The 17,500-nt window shown below is 46.8% G+C and overlaps 2 protein-coding genes across 3 annotated transcripts in view; one reads left to right on the plus strand and one right to left on the minus strand.

Moving 5' to 3' along the window:
• gabrr3a (gamma-aminobutyric acid type A receptor subunit rho3a) overlaps window positions 1–5,935 on the plus strand; it is a 35,555-nt gene extending 29,620 nt beyond the window's left edge. Inside the window, exons 7-9 of the mRNA XM_063202345.1 lie at window positions 1,156–1,308; window positions 4,625–4,818; window positions 5,603–5,935. Of these exons, the coding sequence (XP_063058415.1) occupies window positions 1,156–1,308; window positions 4,625–4,818; window positions 5,603–5,935 (680 nt within the window). The remainder of the gene's footprint in view (window positions 1–1,155; window positions 1,309–4,624; window positions 4,819–5,602) is intronic.
• A 5,188-nt stretch (window positions 5,936–11,123) lies between these two features.
• LOC134452408 (adhesion G-protein coupled receptor G2) overlaps window positions 11,124–17,500 on the minus strand; it is a 44,862-nt gene continuing 38,485 nt past the window's right edge. For both annotated transcript variants that reach the window (XM_063202796.1, XM_063202795.1), the window contains exons 27-31: window positions 16,529–16,628; window positions 15,530–15,813; window positions 13,788–13,889; window positions 12,285–12,428; window positions 11,124–11,650 (exon numbers count right to left, since the gene is read on the minus strand). In XM_063202796.1, coding sequence (XP_063058866.1) covers window positions 11,520–11,650; window positions 12,285–12,428; window positions 13,788–13,889; window positions 15,530–15,813; window positions 16,529–16,628 — 761 coding nt within the window. In that variant the 3' untranslated portion in view covers window positions 11,124–11,519. The remainder of the gene's footprint in view (window positions 11,651–12,284; window positions 12,429–13,787; window positions 13,890–15,529; window positions 15,814–16,528; window positions 16,629–17,500) is intronic.

A 17,500-nucleotide genomic window follows, 5' to 3' on the forward strand; every position in this document is an offset into this window, starting at 1 on the left:
AAGGTGGAAGACAGACATCCATGTCACTGTCACTGTCACTGTCACTGTCCTGTCCTGTCCTGTCCTGTCCTGTCCTGTCCTGTCCTGTCCTGTCCTGTCCTGTCCTGTCCTGTCCTGTCCTGTTACTGTCCTGTCCTGTCCTGTCCTGTCCTGTCCTGTCCTGTCCTGTCCTGTCCTGACAGTGTCCTGTCCTGTCCTGTCCTGTCCTGTCCTGTCCTGTCCTGTCCTGTCCTGTGATGTCAGTGTCCTGTCCTGTCCTGTCCTGTCCTGTCCTGTCCTGTCCTGTCCTGTCCTGTCTTCTCCTGTTACTGTCCTCTCACTGTCCTGTCCTGTCCTGTCCTGTCCTGTCCTGTCCTGTCCTGTCCTGTCCTGTTACTCTCACTGTCCTGTCCTGTCCTGTTACTCTCACTGTCCTGTCACTGTCCTTGTCCTCCTCTCCACTTCTTACATATAATCCTCTACACATTGGTCTACTGTACTCAGCATGCCGTGCATCCCTCAGGCACTGAGTACTCAATGTTCACCACTGCCGTGCCCTCTATGTCTACTAATAATACACATGACCATTTCCATCTGTGCTGCAATTCATCTGTTTGTGTCTTGTTGTTTATCAATATGTGTCTGTCTTTGTATTCTCTTTCCCTTTCTTTCTTTCTTTCTTTCTTTCTTTCTTTCTTTCTTTCTTTCTTTCTTTCTTTCTTTCTTTCTTTCTTTCTTTCTTTCTTTCTTTCTTTCTTTGTTCTTTCTTTCTTTCTTTGTTCTTTCTTGCTCTCTTTCTTTCGTCCTTTCTTCCTTTCTGTCATTCTTTGTTCCCTATTTCTTCTGCCCATTCCATCATTAACCCTGTATGCGTCCTGCTGCGTTGCCCTTCAGGCTGGTATAACCGCTTGTACATCACATTAACCCTGTATGTGTCCTGCTGCGTTGCCCTTCAGGCTGGTATAACCGCTTGTACATCACATTAACCCTGTATGTGTCCTGCTGCGTTGCCCTTCAGGCTGGTATAACCGCTTGTACATCTCATTAACCCTGCGTTGCCCTTCAGGCTGGTATAACCGCTTGTACATCTCATTAACCCTGCGTTGCCCTTCAGGCTGGTATAACCGCTTGTACATCACATTAACCCTGTATGTGTCCTGCTGCGTTGCCCTTCAGGCTGGTATAACCGCTTGTACATCAACTTCATCCTGCGGAGGCACATCTTCTTCTTCATGCTGCAAACCTACTTCCCCACCATGCTGATGGTCATGCTGTCCTGGGTCTCCTTCTGGATCGACAGGAGGGCCGTGCCCGCCAGAGTCTCGCTAGGTACGTACACAGAGGCGCATCTTGTCACCAGGCAAGGCAGGCAGCCGCTTGGGGCCCCCAAGCCCCTAGTGGATAACAGCCCACATTTTACCACAGTAGTGGCGATTTTGGTTCAAATTTGTATTATTTTGCATTTTTGCTTGGGGCCCCACCATACCCTTCTGGATCGACAGGAGGGCCGTGCCCGCCAGAGTCTCTCTAGGTACTTACAGTACACAAATGGAGCTGAGGTGTTCCTTCCTGCGCAATCTGTCCCCCTCGGGTCTCGAACTCACCACCTCCGCATTCAGGCCGACTGAGAACCGTGCAGGAGCCCGTTCCCGCACCTAATCGGAACCGGAAAGTTGGTTCGGAATGCGAACCGCAAAATACTTGTTTTTTGGCCGTCAGCAGGTTCATCCGGGTAACAGAGTAACGCTCGGGAAAAGTTCGGCATGTGCGTCCTGTTCATGCTCCTTGAAGTGATTCTGTCCCATTTTTGGAAATAAGCAAATTTTTCACCTCCCCTTGAGTTAAATAATAGGGCTTTACCGTTGTCCTATACTTTCAACCGTTCTTTGGGTACGGCAGTGCAAATTTTACCTCCAAGCCGCCAGCTGGTCTCATAGGACTCAATGCTAATTGCTAGCATGGAGGTAAAATATGCACATCCATACTCAGAGAACGGTTGAAAGTACAGGAGAAAGGTAAAGCTCAACTAACTCAAGGGGAGGTTTAATATGAGCTTATTTCCAAAAATGGGACAGTATCACTTCAAGTACTCTGATGAAAATGACATCTAAACCTTAGTCCCCTTTCTTGTGCATCTTTAATTAACTGCTAGTTAAGTCTAGTGTTAGTGTCACGATGGTCCCTTCTTCACCAGATGCATAATGGATTTACTCCTTTTTCATTTGTGTGTTTTGCTTTGCGGAACCTACCAACCTTGAATTCCCTGAACACACAACTCAAAATCAATGCACCCATTCAGGGCTACATTGGTGTCAGGGATCCAAAGGTGGGGGAGTTTAGTTTCTGTATGCGTTTCATAGCACTCTGAGTGGAAAAACACTGCAGAAAGATAAGACCTTCAAAATGATTAACAGTGGAAATAAATGAACTATCTGTGGAGAATGGTAAAAAGAAAAACAAAACTGAGGTAAAAGGGGGAAATGGTAGTTGGAAATAAGACAAAGAGGAAAGAAAGTTTTCAAGAAATGCTACATATTTCCAGGGTTGCTTTTTTTGCTCTCTCTAATTCCCTAACACAGTGGTTCCCAACCTATGGGCCGGTGCCCACTGGTGGGCCCTGAAGGTATTCCAAGTGGGCCTTGAAATCATTTTCCAAAAATAATAATCATATTTTGGTGTGTGTTGCTGTTGATTTATTTGAGTTTTATTCTTATTTAGGTCAGAGGTGGGCCCCGAACATTTTTGACTATTTCGAGTGGGCCCCAAGTTGAAAAAGGTTGGGAACCCCTGCCCTAACACTCTTCGGGAATATGATAGCAATGGTCCTCCTGATTCCCTCATAATGTTAATCAGTATTAGGCAGACACTGTCCCCATTGGGGGAGTGTAAAGGAACAGGGTGTCATTGTGTGTGTGCCACCTTTGGCTGAGGTACAGCCACCAGGACCACTGGCAGCTTTTGGACCTGGCCCTGGACAAAGTCATCTGAAAGGCCCCCCGGGGGGCCCAATACTTACAATGTAATGTGGACTAGGGCTGCACAATTAATCCAAAATAATCGAAAATCGAGATAAAATCGTGAAATCGAAGTCGTGATTTCAATCGTGACTTATTCGTGGCAATAGTGACCCACCTTTGAGAGCGTCCTTGAAACCAAGGACAATTTTGACCAAAATAATCGTGATAATGATTTTTTTCCATTATCGTGCAGCCCTAAAGTGGACCCAATTCTCCCTGGGTACCGGACCGGGACAACTGACTCCTTTGTCCCCGTCCTGACAGCTTGCTTGCTTGGCTAGTGTCACCATCTGTACAGAGGCACTGTGGGATACGCCAGGTGGCGCTTATGTAAACAGAGAGAGAGAGCAGGAGGAAAGCAGTCAACACAGTGGTGCCACCTGAGTTATTGTCTGAGGAAATGACTGTATGTGTGTGTGTGTGTGTGTGTGTGTGTGTGTGTATGTGAGTGCGTGTGTGTGCGTGTGTGTGTGTGTGTGTGTGTGTGTGTGTGTGTGTGTGTGTGTGTGTGTGTGTGTGTGTGTGTGTGTGTGTGTGTGTGTGTGTGTGTGTGTGTATGTGTGTGTGTGTGTGTGTGTGCGTGCGACCGTATGTGTGTGCGTGTGCGTGTGTGTTTGTGTGTGTCTGAATTGGAGGTGTTTCAGATTCCATTGCCTACGCACAGAAATCATTGTGAAAGTGGAATGGGTGAATTAGAAGGGCAAATACAATCTCCTCATATCTGTTTGAGCGTGTGTGTGTGTGTGCGTGTGCGTGTCTGTGTCTGTGTCTGTGTCTGTGTGTGTTTCCCAGAGGAAATCTTATATTGTATCGGTCCTTCTCTCTTTCCATCACATAGTTTACTAGGTATCTGTTGTGTCTCTTATTTTTTCTGCCCCCCCCCTCTCTCTCTTGCTCACTTTTTCCTATCAAGTTCAAGAAACATGACAAGTCTGTCTATCTATCTCTATATACATTCTGTCTTTATCTCCCACTGTCTCTTTCTCTCTCCCAAACCCTAACTTGCTCTTTGTCACTCCTCCTCTTTCTCTCTTTCTCTCTCTCTTGTCATCACTCTTTCTCCCACAGGTGGCGTAAAAGCAGGGGTGAAAGTAGTTTTCATTTCTTTCCGGTGCACCCTAACCCCCACCCCCACCCCCACTGGCAAACAAAAAAATAAACAAACAAAATAAACATGTGTACTACGGATTGACGTATATTGCTGCATGACTATTTCGGGTGTTTCTTCATAGGAGGACTCAAATAGCATAGTGTGGATGTGTGTGTGTCCAGATGTGTGGATGTGTGTTTCAGACCTTACTTTTTCAAAAGTAGGTTTTTGGGCAGCATTGAACCTATTTTCTTACTGGTACTCTGCGCACCAGCTGCAAATTTCATACCGGTGCTACGCACCTGTGCACACCCGTCCACTTTAACCCCTGCGTAAAAGGCGGTGGGCATCTTCATGTGGGTGCCAGCTGTCTATGGACTCACTCTCTCTCTCTCTCTCTCTCTCTCTCTCTCTCTCTCTCTCTCTCTCTCTCTCTCCACTTAAGTCTCTGCTTGCCCTCCTCCACAGGCATCACCACGTTGCTGACCATGTCTCTCTCTCTCTCTCTCTCTCTCTCTCTCTCTCTCTCTCTCCACAGGCATCACCACGGTACTGACCATGTCCACCATCATCACGGGCGTGTCGGCGTCCATGCCGCAGGTGTCCTATGTGAAGGCGGTCGACATCTACCTGTGGGCCAGCTTCCTGTTCGTCTTCCTGTCCGTCATCGAGTACGCCGCCGTCAACTACTTCACCACCGTGGAGGAGATGCGCAAGCTCAAGAAGGGGAATGTCAGTGTTCAATCAATCAATCAATCAATCAACTAATTCAGTATTCTCTATAATCAGAACTTCAACATCAACACTTGCATGAAACCAAACTAATAGTGGTAGCCTTCCGTTACTTGACCAGAAAATTAACAAATTATAAAATCAGCTGGCGTCGCACATTCAGGATTTTTTGCGTGAATGTCAATATTCTACCATAATATTGATGTGGTGGAAAAGATGCAAAAATTGGATACATACTGTACTTATAACATTCCACTTGTCTCTTGCTGTAGAACAGGGGTGGGGAACCTTTTTCATTCGAAGGGCCACTTCAAATTCATCAGAGGGCCGTACTATGAACACAAACCAGGATTTTCCCCTTCACTTCAGGCCTATATTGAAGGCAGCCACCTTTTAAACAAACACCACCTACTCTAGGTTCCCTGAATATAACTTAATTGTATTGCAAATGCATTTTCTAAGATTCCTTTACAAACAATGTCATATTTCATGTGAAGCTGAATAACATTAAAATTATATCGGGGGCCGGATAAAACGGCCTCAAGGGCAGCAAACGGCCCTCGAGACATAGGTTCCCCACCCCTGCTGTAGAACAAGGAGAGGTGAAGCGCTGTTGGAGTTCTTTTCAAGGGACATTGCGCAGCCATGAGCACCATCATTTTAACATTGGGGGAAAACTTTCAGCTACCTTCAGATGTAAACAATTTGTTTGATATTCATTTTACCTCATGTCGATGTGTATTTTTAACCGTGGTTTTCCATTTAAATGTTCCCTCCACAACAGGTTGCCGCCACCACCAACTACAACACCTACAACACCAGCCAGGCCATGGCGTTCGACGGCTGCTTCCACGACGACATGGACCTGGCGCCGTTCCCCGACCTGCCCACCACGCCCAACACGGACGGCGCCTCGGTGGGGGGGCCCCCTCGCAACTCCTCGGCGGGGGTGGACCCTCCGCCCACCGAGGGCACACGGCTCTGGCGGCGGCGGTCCGTGCGCTACAACCTGCGCTTCATCATGAGCAACAGCTACATGATCGACTCGTACTCACGCATCATCTTCCCCGCCACCTACCTGCTCTTCAACATCATCTACTGGTGCATGTACTCCTGAGGAGAGGAGCCACCTACCTGCTCTTCAACATCATCTACTGGTGCATGTACTCCTGAGGAGGGAGGGGGTGCTGACTGATTTGGTCGGGGCCCCGGGGCCGGGGACCATGGGGGCCGCTAGGGGGGGGAAAGTGGTACAGATTCTAAGGGCCCAAGCACTGAGAGGGGCCCTTAAGGGGGCCTAAGCACTGAGAGGGGCCCTTAAGGGGGCCCAAAATTTGAATCTTTCATGGGGCCCAACATTTCTGGCAGCGCCCCTGCCGGGGACAAAGACATCTGAAAGGCCCCAAAACATACAATCAGGGCTCTAAAGTAACATTAGCCAACCGGCCAAATGCTGGTGCAATTTCTATTTGGCCAGTAGAAAAGACCAACTTACTAGCCACTTTGACCCATTGGTGAGGGTGTTTGGCTAGTAAGATTGACATCTTCTAACCATTTTGGCTAGTGATGAATAAAGTTAATTTAGAGCCCTGCATACAATCTAATGAGGAGGACCCAATTATGGGCCCCCTCTCTCGCTCTCTGGGCTCGGCACAACAGACCCTTTTGTCTCCCCCTGCTGGCTTCCCTGCTCCTGAGAGACATAAAGTATATACTATATACATTACACACACTCCAAATGAGAAGCTGCAGTATACTGTGTCTTCAACGTCCAAGGACATGAAAAAAGTCTGGCACACTCATTTCCATCCAGTTGCTCCTCTGTACACTTTTCTGTATCGATTCCCCCTTTTGAACTCAAGGCCATTACATTTCTCCAGTTCAGTTCAGTTTGATTTATTTGATAGGGACAGATACACATCATGTAGGCTATGCAAGCCCAACAGAGTAGCATCATAGCATTTATAGCCTTGGCTAATTCCCAATGCCCGTCCCTAGAAGGTGACACCGCTGCTACACAGACAGTATAGATCTCATCCCTTCCTTTTTAAAAAAAAAAATTTTTTATGGGCTTTTATGCCTTTATTTGACAGGACAGTTGAAGATGATGACAGGAAGCGAATGGGGCAGAGAGACAGGGGAGGATCGGGAAATGACTCCGGCCAGACTCGAACCGGGGTCCCCGAGGGTGGGCATGAAAGTCCAAATGTGGGGGGCTTAGCGTGCTGCGCCACAGCGCCCCCCTCCTTTTCACTTTTTACGTTCATACTCTATGTACGTACTGTACGACTACTACAGGCTTGAGCAACTCTACCTTTGCCTCCACTTTGAGTGTCCTTTCTACAACTCAGTGGGGTGGTCAGGTGGGACATTGATAATGACCACAGAACTGTTCCTTACAACCATTCCATCTAAGCCCCAAGCTGCTTGTTGGACGGTCACCCAGGAAGACTGTGGACATCTTCGCACAATAATTTAAAGCGAGAAACACAGTGGATGAGCTGCTAGACTGCCATGGTGCATACTGGACATTTTCATGGGGTAATCCTGGGATGTTGGAGATTTTCATCTAGTAATGGTGGGGTGGCGTCCGCGCCAATGTCTTATTCTGAGCGTATCGCTTGGTGCGTAATTCCAAGAGCAGTATAATGAAAAGGAAGAAAGGAGTCGCACACTGGAGCTGAATGCAGAATCAAAAACTGTATTAAACAAAGCCGAAAAAAGTAAATAAAACCGACAGACAGGGGACAAACGTTTCAGGTCTAGCCCATCATCAGTGCTCCCAGTTCGATTTTCATCTAACACTAAACTGAAGGAAATGTACTGGTATGTTGCTTTAGTGACACTATGATTCACAAATGCATGCACCAAAGTACAAAGGTCTGACGGATGTGGGGTCACTATGGATCATGCATGGGCCATCGAGAGCAACGTTTTCAGGACGATTTTTTCCCCCCCAGTATGCCCAGCTTATGACTTGATCCAATGTAAAGTGGGGCAGAAAACAATGCAACACAGCAGGCGAATATGTGTGTGTGACCAGGACATTCATGACAATGTTTTTACGTTTCTTATGAAGTTTCTAGACTGAGAACACGACTGATTGCTACAGTGTGACTGGCTATGAGCAGCCCGTGCAGATCTGTGTCAACAAATTTATTTTGACGATGGACACACATTTATGTGAGTTTTCATCTAGGGTCTCTAATGCTGAGTAGGTTTTCACTGATCAGTTTATGAATATTTATTTGTATTTATTTATACAGTACACACACTATAAACTTGTGCTTCTGGTTTCTTTCATTTCAATTCAGTTTTATGGTGTTTGTTTCTGCATGCCTGTGAGTGCCTGTGTGCGGATGTGCGCATGGAGGGGCTGAATGTCTTTTCACTGATGACAACAAAAGTATTTGTAGTTTAAATAAATGCATTTTATTATTTTCTTCTGTGATTGAAAAAATACTGAAGCAATTATCAAGAGGCCTCTATAAAATATATTGTATATAAATAAACACATGTAATATAGAATCAAGCTATGGCACAACATTCATTTCAAACAACAAACTGCCACACATGCCATTTTGTACCAGTATAACTATGGAGAAAAGCACAGGTGTGACCGGGGAAGTTAAACAGCGGTTCTCTTGATTGATGGACTCTGTATTCTGATAGATGCCGATAAAAACCCCTCTTAAAGGAGCACACTGGCTTTTTGGGCACTTTCTTTCACAACAGCAATAAAATATCCCCTCCTTTAAAAAAAGAGGTCAGACACACTAATATGTTTTTGGGGCCACGTCAAGCTTTAACTATGGCGCCCATTTGGTGTGGCATAGTTTCAATAAACTTCACTTCGGCAGTGTCTGAATTTATTTCCAGCTAGCGTTGTGTTACGTTAACTTTTCACCAAGATCATGTATTGATGATGGTAGAGTCGCAACACTGTGCAAAGCCTATCACATCCCAAAGATTTCCAATGAGGTGGAGGGCAGGACACTGTGGTGGCCAATCCATGTGTTAAAAAGGATGTTTTGTGCTCCAAAACCAAATGTGTGCCGTAATCAAAGCTAAAGGTGGTCCAACAAGATGTTAGTGTATGTGACCTTTTTTTGGTGGGAATATTTCATTGGCCAGACTGTCTGCTATTGTTATTCACCATAAGGGCCCCCCAAATTGTGTCATTTCTTAGGACCTAATATTTTTACTGGGTGTTGCAATGGGTATTGCAACAGGTATGATGTACCAAATAGCATGTTTTCTGTAGCAGGAGATATTACAGTAATGCACATGAATCACATTTTATACAGTAAGGCAATTACACAGTAATGAGAAGAGCAATGTGAGACATACATATAATATACAAAGGAAACTGCTCATACACACTAAGAGTTCTGAAAGACACAGTGGGTGCGTTCCAATATGCGACCTTGCCTCCTCCACTTGTGCTTGTTTCCTCGTACCTGGAAGTAATATGTCATGATGACATCACTGACAACAGCATTATATTTCAATATCTGGCAAAAGCTCAATTGTAAACTCTTTTTCTCATTTGCAATTGGGATGGTGAATGAAAAACAGTCCCTTAAAAGTTGTTGTGGCTAGGCTGACAGCTGGGAAACTTTATCGTTTTCTCCATGGAGGAGGGGCCAGGAGGCGGGGCGAGGAAACAAGCCCAAGTGGAGGAGGCAAGGTCGCATATTGTAACGCACTCAGTAGCTTAAAGGAGGCCAGCCTCAAGGAATGGAAGACTCGATTTGTTCTGCATTTAACCACAGGGGGGCACTAGAGCTCCAGGTTTGGGTCAGCTATGACTACACTTCACTCCCTCCCTCACTCAAGTCAAGTCAAGTCAAGTCAAGTTTATTGTCAATTTCTTTACATGCACTGGTCATACAAAGAATTTGAAAGCAGTAGTACCACAGACAGGGGGCCACTGTCAGCTTTGGTGGGGCCTAGGACAACGCCATGTGAGAGAGCCTGCCCCGATACAAACTATGTAATCAGGGCCTCTTCTTTCCATGACCCTCCCTCCCTGGTTCCAGGTCAACTGACCTGTTTGTCCCCATCGGGTTCCCTGCCAGGGCCAGGGGGCTGTACCAGAGATTCTTTAAGTATATAGAGATATGCCAATGTAATAGGTTGCTATGGGCACCTAAATGACCAGGTTCCGGTCTGCCGAAAAGGGCGTGTCATAATACTCCTAGCATTGAATAGAACAGTCCTTAGGTCTGTCTAAAGGGGGATCCCCCCCCCTCCCCCTTGCAATAATAGAACCCAGAAACAATGGGCCAATGTAACCTCTCTCTCTCTCTACTCTCTCTGGCTGTACTGTGGTCAAGACTCGTGCCCTCTGGGACTGGCCTTGGTAGGCCCATTAATTCATTGTGGGAGGACACACAATTGCAGACGTCACACGTCTCCCTCTACCTCCAGTCTCTACCATTTGAGAACCAACTGCAAATAATGTGAGATCTCCCGCAACTTTTGATATTCCTTTTTTTTGGCTGATTACGTGTAATTGAGAAGGTGAGACTGAGGTGGAACATGGAACGGGAGTGGGGAAAGGTGAGCATTGTTCATTGCTGCCCTTGCTGAAAAAGCATGCAATAAAACATTCAAAGTGCTTTTAAGATATCGATGAAGCAAACACTCATTTCATCCAGGCGACAATACCGGCATGGAGACAGAGCTAACGTTCAGGCTGCTACTGCAGCTCAGTCGCCAGTGTATATGTCTGGGGCTTCGTGACGTGCGGGAGATTTACTAGCGCTCTACTGTACTGCCAAACTCTGCTAGCTGGCATCGGTCACACTCACCCCCCTAAACCTCCCTCGCATCTGGGTCATGGCACCAGTGTAACTGACGTCATCTTGTACAGTCCACCCGGGGGGCTCGAACCCGCAGCCTCACATCATCAAACTCAGGCATGGATGTGGTGACAGACACGCTCACAAGTGAGCTAAAGGCCAGGACGCTAGTTCAGTCACCAGTGTGTCTGTCTGATGCTTCCAGGAGGAGAGGTTTACTAATGTTCTACGCCGATGCATTGCTAGCTTAACCTGACTTACGCCATCTGGCTGCATTTCGCCAAACTACATGTAATGAGGGCGTTCTGGTTTCCTCACACAACCATCTGAGGACTGTGTGTGTAGATCAGAATCATTTATGAACAAACGAGCCAATCAGGATGGCCGCATGGGATTTTATATAGATGGGTGGAGTTACGGCTCTTCTTCCACCTGTCTTTCTCAGCTGGGTCGACTTCAATGTGATTGGCTGAAGTGGCATGCCAGTAAAGATGACGGACAGGTTGTTAATCCAATCACATGCAAGGATTTTTGATCATCAAGGAGCATCAGTCGAAAACGTGTCGGTTGTGTGGGAGGGAGGGGTTCCCAGATGGTAACGTGAAGACGAAGGCGAAACATACCGGCTAGCGAAAGTCAGGTTATTGCTAGCTGGGCATCCGTTAAACAATGTCATCACGCCAAGTCAAAAAGTAGTGTAGGTGATGTGCGCACATCCAGTAAAACAGGTGCTGGATCAAACAAACGTGCATAAAGGAAGAAAGGAAATCCGCACACTGTTACTGCTCACCGATTTTCAAACGTTGTGTTCAATAAATCGGTGAGCAGTAACAGTGTGCAGATTTCCTTTCTTCCTTTATCACGTGAAGTCAGTCAGCCCATGGTCCCTGGGGCCTAAGACCCTCTGGAGTCACCCCAGCTGACCTGAGAGCGAGCCGGGTTGTGGTGCTGGTGGTTGATCTCGTTGTGGACGACATCCGAGTTGGAGTCGGTGTCGGATATCATGTTTTCTTCGGTAGGGCTTCCTGGAGACAGCGGAAACAAAGAGACGCAGTGTGAACTCAATTGCCCCTGCCATCACATCCTAATCTCAACGGACTAAGAGTGCATGACTCATACACAGCACGTTAACAAGTGTAAACAAAACAAACAACGAGACAGTGTTTAACGGGGCAATATGGTGATGATATTACACACCCACCCACACACACACACACACTCATGACACCAGGTCTTCGAATTTAACTTTGCAAATTGGTAACTTTTATAAGGGAATGACAAGGAAATGATTAACCACCAGCCACAGCCACTCAGTGTGTGGTAGTCTGTCAAAAATCTATCTGCCACTTTCACATTTGGATATGGAAGCAATTACCCTGCCTCTACACTCATAGACACACAGATCACACAAGCACACAAGCACAGAACACACTTTGTTCTTTGTAAATGTCTGCACTCATCCACATGTTCACGCACACGCACACACACACATGCACGCGCGCGCACACACACACACACACACACAAAGTCACACACACACACAGCCACACACACACACACACACACACACACACACACACACACACACACACACACACACACACACACACACACACACACACACACACACACACACACAATAAAGTGTGTATAACGTACGTGTGCTGCGGGTGCGTATGGACAGGTCCATGCCCACGTATGAGGAGGAGGTGTTGGAGTTCTGCGAGTTGGAGGACTTGGTGGACTTGGAGGAGATCATAGACGTGATCCGGTTCTTGTTCTGGGTGGCAGTCCGGCTCCAGTCTACACAGAAACGTAGAATATGGATTAGAATATCTTTTTATTTGTCTTTGTAATAAAGCCCCGTGTACATCAAGGGCGAACTAGGCGACCTGCGCGGCGGAAGTCATTGTTTCTCTATGGAGGGAAGGCGAATAAAGCTACCAGAGCGAATTCGCAGGGAGCGAAGCTTCTTGAGAGACCAGAGCGAATTTTGACGATTAAACTCAAGCTGATCTTAAGCGAATTCGCTATGACGCGGTTCGGCGAAAACCAATTGGAACGTTCATATCGACGAATGTCCCAGGCTGTCAAGACAGAGCCGTTATGTGATTAGCTGAATCAAACATGTCAGTGCCGCGTCCAGAGCGAATAAAACGAATTCATGGCGAAACTTCTTCAACCACCCCAGCTACCTGGGTCGCGTAGGTAGCGCCTGATGTACACGGGCCATAACAAGTGCAACAAAATGGAGCATTCCTTGTTCAATGAAGCAATAAGTAGTTAATATAAAGTAAAAGGTTAGATGAGTACTCACACACATAAGCATCTCACACACATAACCATGTAGTCTAATCACACACATGCACATACAGCACATACTACACAAATCTCACACACCCACCCACACACATCACAGCCATTCACATCCACACTAATGCTGTAGGTAGGTATAAAACCAGGCTTTAGCATTGTTAACTCCTTAGCGTAGAGCCTTTGTTATAACCTTACTGTCACTAAAATTGTAATGGCTATGTCTTAAATCTGTTACTTAAGGCTCTCGGTAATGTCATAGCAATGTTGTTATGATGTAGTTGAGTATTTTCCAGCAAATAGTGAAAAGGCCCACAGGCGACCCCATCTGCACTAAGAGACTACTCATAAAAAGGTTCAAAATCTGAGTGCAAACCTCTTCTTCAACATCTTCTTAGAGGTGGACATTTTTCTCAAATTACAGGTGCACAGATATATTAAATGCTATATAATCTCATTTTATTTATTTGATAGGACAGGAAGGAAGTGGGAGAGAGAGAGAGAGATAGGGAAGGACCAGGAAACGACCCTGGGTCAGAATCGAACCCGGGTCAATAGCATAACACTATGAGACCTTAGCTGTTTGAGCCACGGCCAAGGCCACATACACACGTACACTCACACACACACGCTGGCACGCACACACACACACACACACACACACACACCCATCCACACACACACACACAGACACACTGACACACACGCGCACACACACACACACACACACACACACACACTCACACACACACACACACACACACACACACACACACACACACACACACACACACACACACACACACACACACACACACACACACACAGTTTGGTTGTGTGAGGACATACCCGAGTTTTCAGCCAGGCGCAGTTTTCCACAGCACAGGTAGGTCCTCCACTGCCTCCTGACGTTCTCCTTCACGGCACAGTGGAATATGAAGATGAAGAGACCTACAGGACAGGAGGAGATTCTTTAAGTATATAGAGATATGCCAATGTAATAGGTTGCTATGGGCACCTAACATGACCAGGTTCCGGTCTGCCTAAAGGGGCGTGTCATAATACTCCTACAATGAATAGAACAGTCCTTAGGTCTGCCTAAAGGGGGATCCCCCCCCCTCCCCCTTGCAATAGTAGAACCCGGAAACAATGGGCCAATGGAATCTCTCTCTCTCTCTACTCTCTCTCAGAGCCATACAGTAGGAGAGTTTCGCAAATGGAGGACCAGGAAATAAATTGCAGCCCCGCCTTTCAACGAGATCGAGGTCGTGCCTAAAGCGGCTGTCTTTCCATAGACTCAACATAAAACCACCACATAAAAAGCCAAAAATAAGGACTAACGAACTATACTGCGGGGTAATCACCACAAATATGTAAACTATCAACTGTCTCGGTAATGATAATCACAACAGTTTTACCATCTGTGATGTTTATCTGAAGTTATTACTACGAACAGCAACTCTTGTTTTGCATTTGCTGTGTGCTACGCCCACTTCTAGGCACTAACATTCGCAACGCTAAGCAGTTTTGAGACGCTAAATTTGCTAATTTTGCTAATGCGGAAGTCGGCCCTAGGACACAGTGGAGATTGCCCGACTCTCCTACTGTATGGCTCTGCTCTCTCTGGTACAGGAGGACATCACACAGGAACAGCTGGGAGTCAACATAACCTACATGCAGGAGTGGCCCCTACGCCGGGCAGCCAATGATATACAGTAGTTTCTCAGCTTTAATACAATTAATTTCATGCTTTTTATGTGCTGACGCAGGTGTTTTTGAGTTGAGTTTAGAAAAAGACAGATATTTGGCAACAGTTAATATCGAAGAATAAGGTAGACCCCCCTCGAAACAATGCGCGTGCATCCGTGCATGCATGCGCGTGCGTGTGTGTACAGGTGTATGTGCTTGGTAGATATGCATTGAGTTGTGCTCGTGTACCTTGCAAGGAGTTGAAGATGGCGAAGAGGTGCATAACCCCGCCCCAGGCGAAGCATGATGGGATCCATGTGTGTGTGTGTGTGTGTGTGTGTGTGTGTGTGTGTGTGTGTGTGTGTGTGTGTGTGTATATATGTATGTATGTGTGCATGCGCGTGTGTGTGAAGAGGTGACACCCCAGACGAAGAAGATGGGATGTGCGAGTGTGTGGGTGTATGTGCATTCGTGTGTATGTGTTCTTGTTAGATATGCAATCCAGTTGTGCTTGTGTACCTTGGAAGGAGTTGAGGATGGCGAAGGGATACATGAAGGGCAGGTTGACCACGCCCCAGGCGAAGAAGATGGGATGTACTGTGTGTGTGTGTGTGTGTGTGTGTGTGTGTGTGTGTGTGTGTGTGTGTGTGTGTGTGTGTGTGTGTGTGTGTGTGTGTGTGTGTGTATGTGTGTGTGTGTGTGTGTGTGTGTGTGCTTGGTAGATACTGCATGCATTCTGTTGTTGTGCCAGTGTAGTGTACCTTGGAAGGAGTTGAAGATGGCGAAGAGGTGCATAACCCCGCCCCAGGCGAAGCATGATGGGATGCATGTACTGTATGTGTGTGTGTATGTGTGCTTGGTAGATACTGCATGCATTCTGCTGTTGTGCCTGTGTACTGTACCTTGGAAGGAGTTGAGGATGGCGAAGAGGTACATGAAAGGCAGGTTGACGACGCCCCAGGCGAAGAATGCGAAGCCCCAGGTGAGGCCCAGCAGCACGGTGAGGCCGGCGATGCTGCGCGCGTCCTGCAGCCGGCTGCGGTGGAGCACGTTGTGCGGGTTCTGGCGCTTGATGCGGCCCAGCTGCACCAGCACCACGATGAACATGGCCAGGTTCATCAGGAAGACCACGCAGAAGTAGGCCACCACCGCCACGTAGAACGCCACGCGGTTCTTCAGCCAGCAACTACAGAGGAGGAGGAGAAAGAAGGATAGGGGGAGGAGGAGGAGGAGGAGGAGGAGGGAAGAAGAGTGGGTGAGTGTCACTATCAGTAGTCCACGTCACGTAGAATGCTTCAGGTTCAGGAACACGTCTGGTTGAGCTGTGAGCAAGTAGAGGATGAGGATAAAGAGGAAGGGGGAGGAGGAGAGGAGAGGAGAGATTGAAAAGTAGAGAGGAGAGGAGAAGAGGAGAGAATGAGGAGAGGAGAGAAGAGGAGAGGAGGAGGAGAGCAGAGGGGAGAATGAGAAAAGGAGCGGAGAGGAGAGGAGAGTAGAAGAGAGATTGAAAAGTAGAGAGGAGAGGAGAGGAGAGGATGAGGAAAGGAGAGGAGAGGAGAGGAGAGAATGAGGATACGAGAGGAGATGAGAGGAGACGAGAGAAGAGGAGAGGATGAGGAGAGGAGAGAAGAGGAGAGGAGAGGAGAATGAGAAAAAGAGAAGAGAGGAGAAGATAGGAGAGGAGAATGAGAAAAAGAGAAGAGAGGAGAAGAGGAGAGGATGAGGAGAGGAGAGGAGAGGAGAAAAAAGAAGCGGATGTGGTGAGTGTCAGTAATTAGTCATATGTGTGTTGTATCATGTGTGTTGTGGATATCGGTGTGTGCCTGTGTAGTCTGTTACTGTGTGGATGGAATGTGACTATTCTGGAATGTGACTATATGTGACTATTGTGCTAAACTCACAATTCATCTTTTGGGGCATCCTCAAAGTCCCCGTAAGAGACCAGTCCGTAGTTGTCCTTATCGATGGCAATGACGATGATGACCACGGCCATTGGAACACCTGGGTTACAGAGAGAACAAGAACATGCACTGTACTTTAGAGGGAGGTTAAGCTAGTGTTTCACTGTTTCGTAATCCAGTGGTTCTTAACCTGGGGTGCGGGCACCCCCTGGGGGTGCGCCAGAGATTTCAGGGGGTGCGCAGAATTTTGTTTGTGTTGAGGTTGTGACCAAAATTCTGCTTGCAAACATTATAATTAGGCCAAATTAAGACCAAATTAAAACATATTTGAAGGTATTGGTTAATGTGTCAGGCAAGAATCATTGTAATTAATCACTTCAGTATTTTTTTGTGCGTATACATGTGTAGAAGTTTGGGTTGGGGGTGCACGGTTTGTCTTCCGCACAGAGAAGGGGGTGCGTTAAGGAAAAAAGGTTAAGAACCACTGTCGTAATCAACAACTTCCTTTTGGTAGGTTCTGCTATGATCTACCCTACAAAGTCAAAGGTCAGTCATCATTATCTTGCCAAAATTGTGTTTGCAAGGGAATTGGCTTTACGACACATCTTTTTTTTCCCTCATGACTAAATCTCTTGTCGTTTCTTATAATGGTAACGCAGAACATAACAGCGTCAAAACTATTACAACACACTTACGACGCAGCACTTAGCTTCATGCTTGCGTAGCTGCTACACTTGCAGTTTCCACTTTGACTTTATCTCTGGCTTCCTCTTTTTTATCCCTATGTATTACACACACTAACACAGACACAGACACACACAGAAACACACACACAGAAACACACACACACACACACACAGACACACACAGAAACACACACACACACACACACACACACACACACACACACACACACACACACACACACACACACACTAACACGCACACACGCACACACACACACACACACAC

This window comes from Engraulis encrasicolus, chromosome 7 (assembly GCF_034702125.1).
Source record: "Engraulis encrasicolus isolate BLACKSEA-1 chromosome 7, IST_EnEncr_1.0, whole genome shotgun sequence".
NCBI lineage: Eukaryota > Metazoa > Chordata > Actinopteri > Clupeiformes > Engraulidae > Engraulis > Engraulis encrasicolus.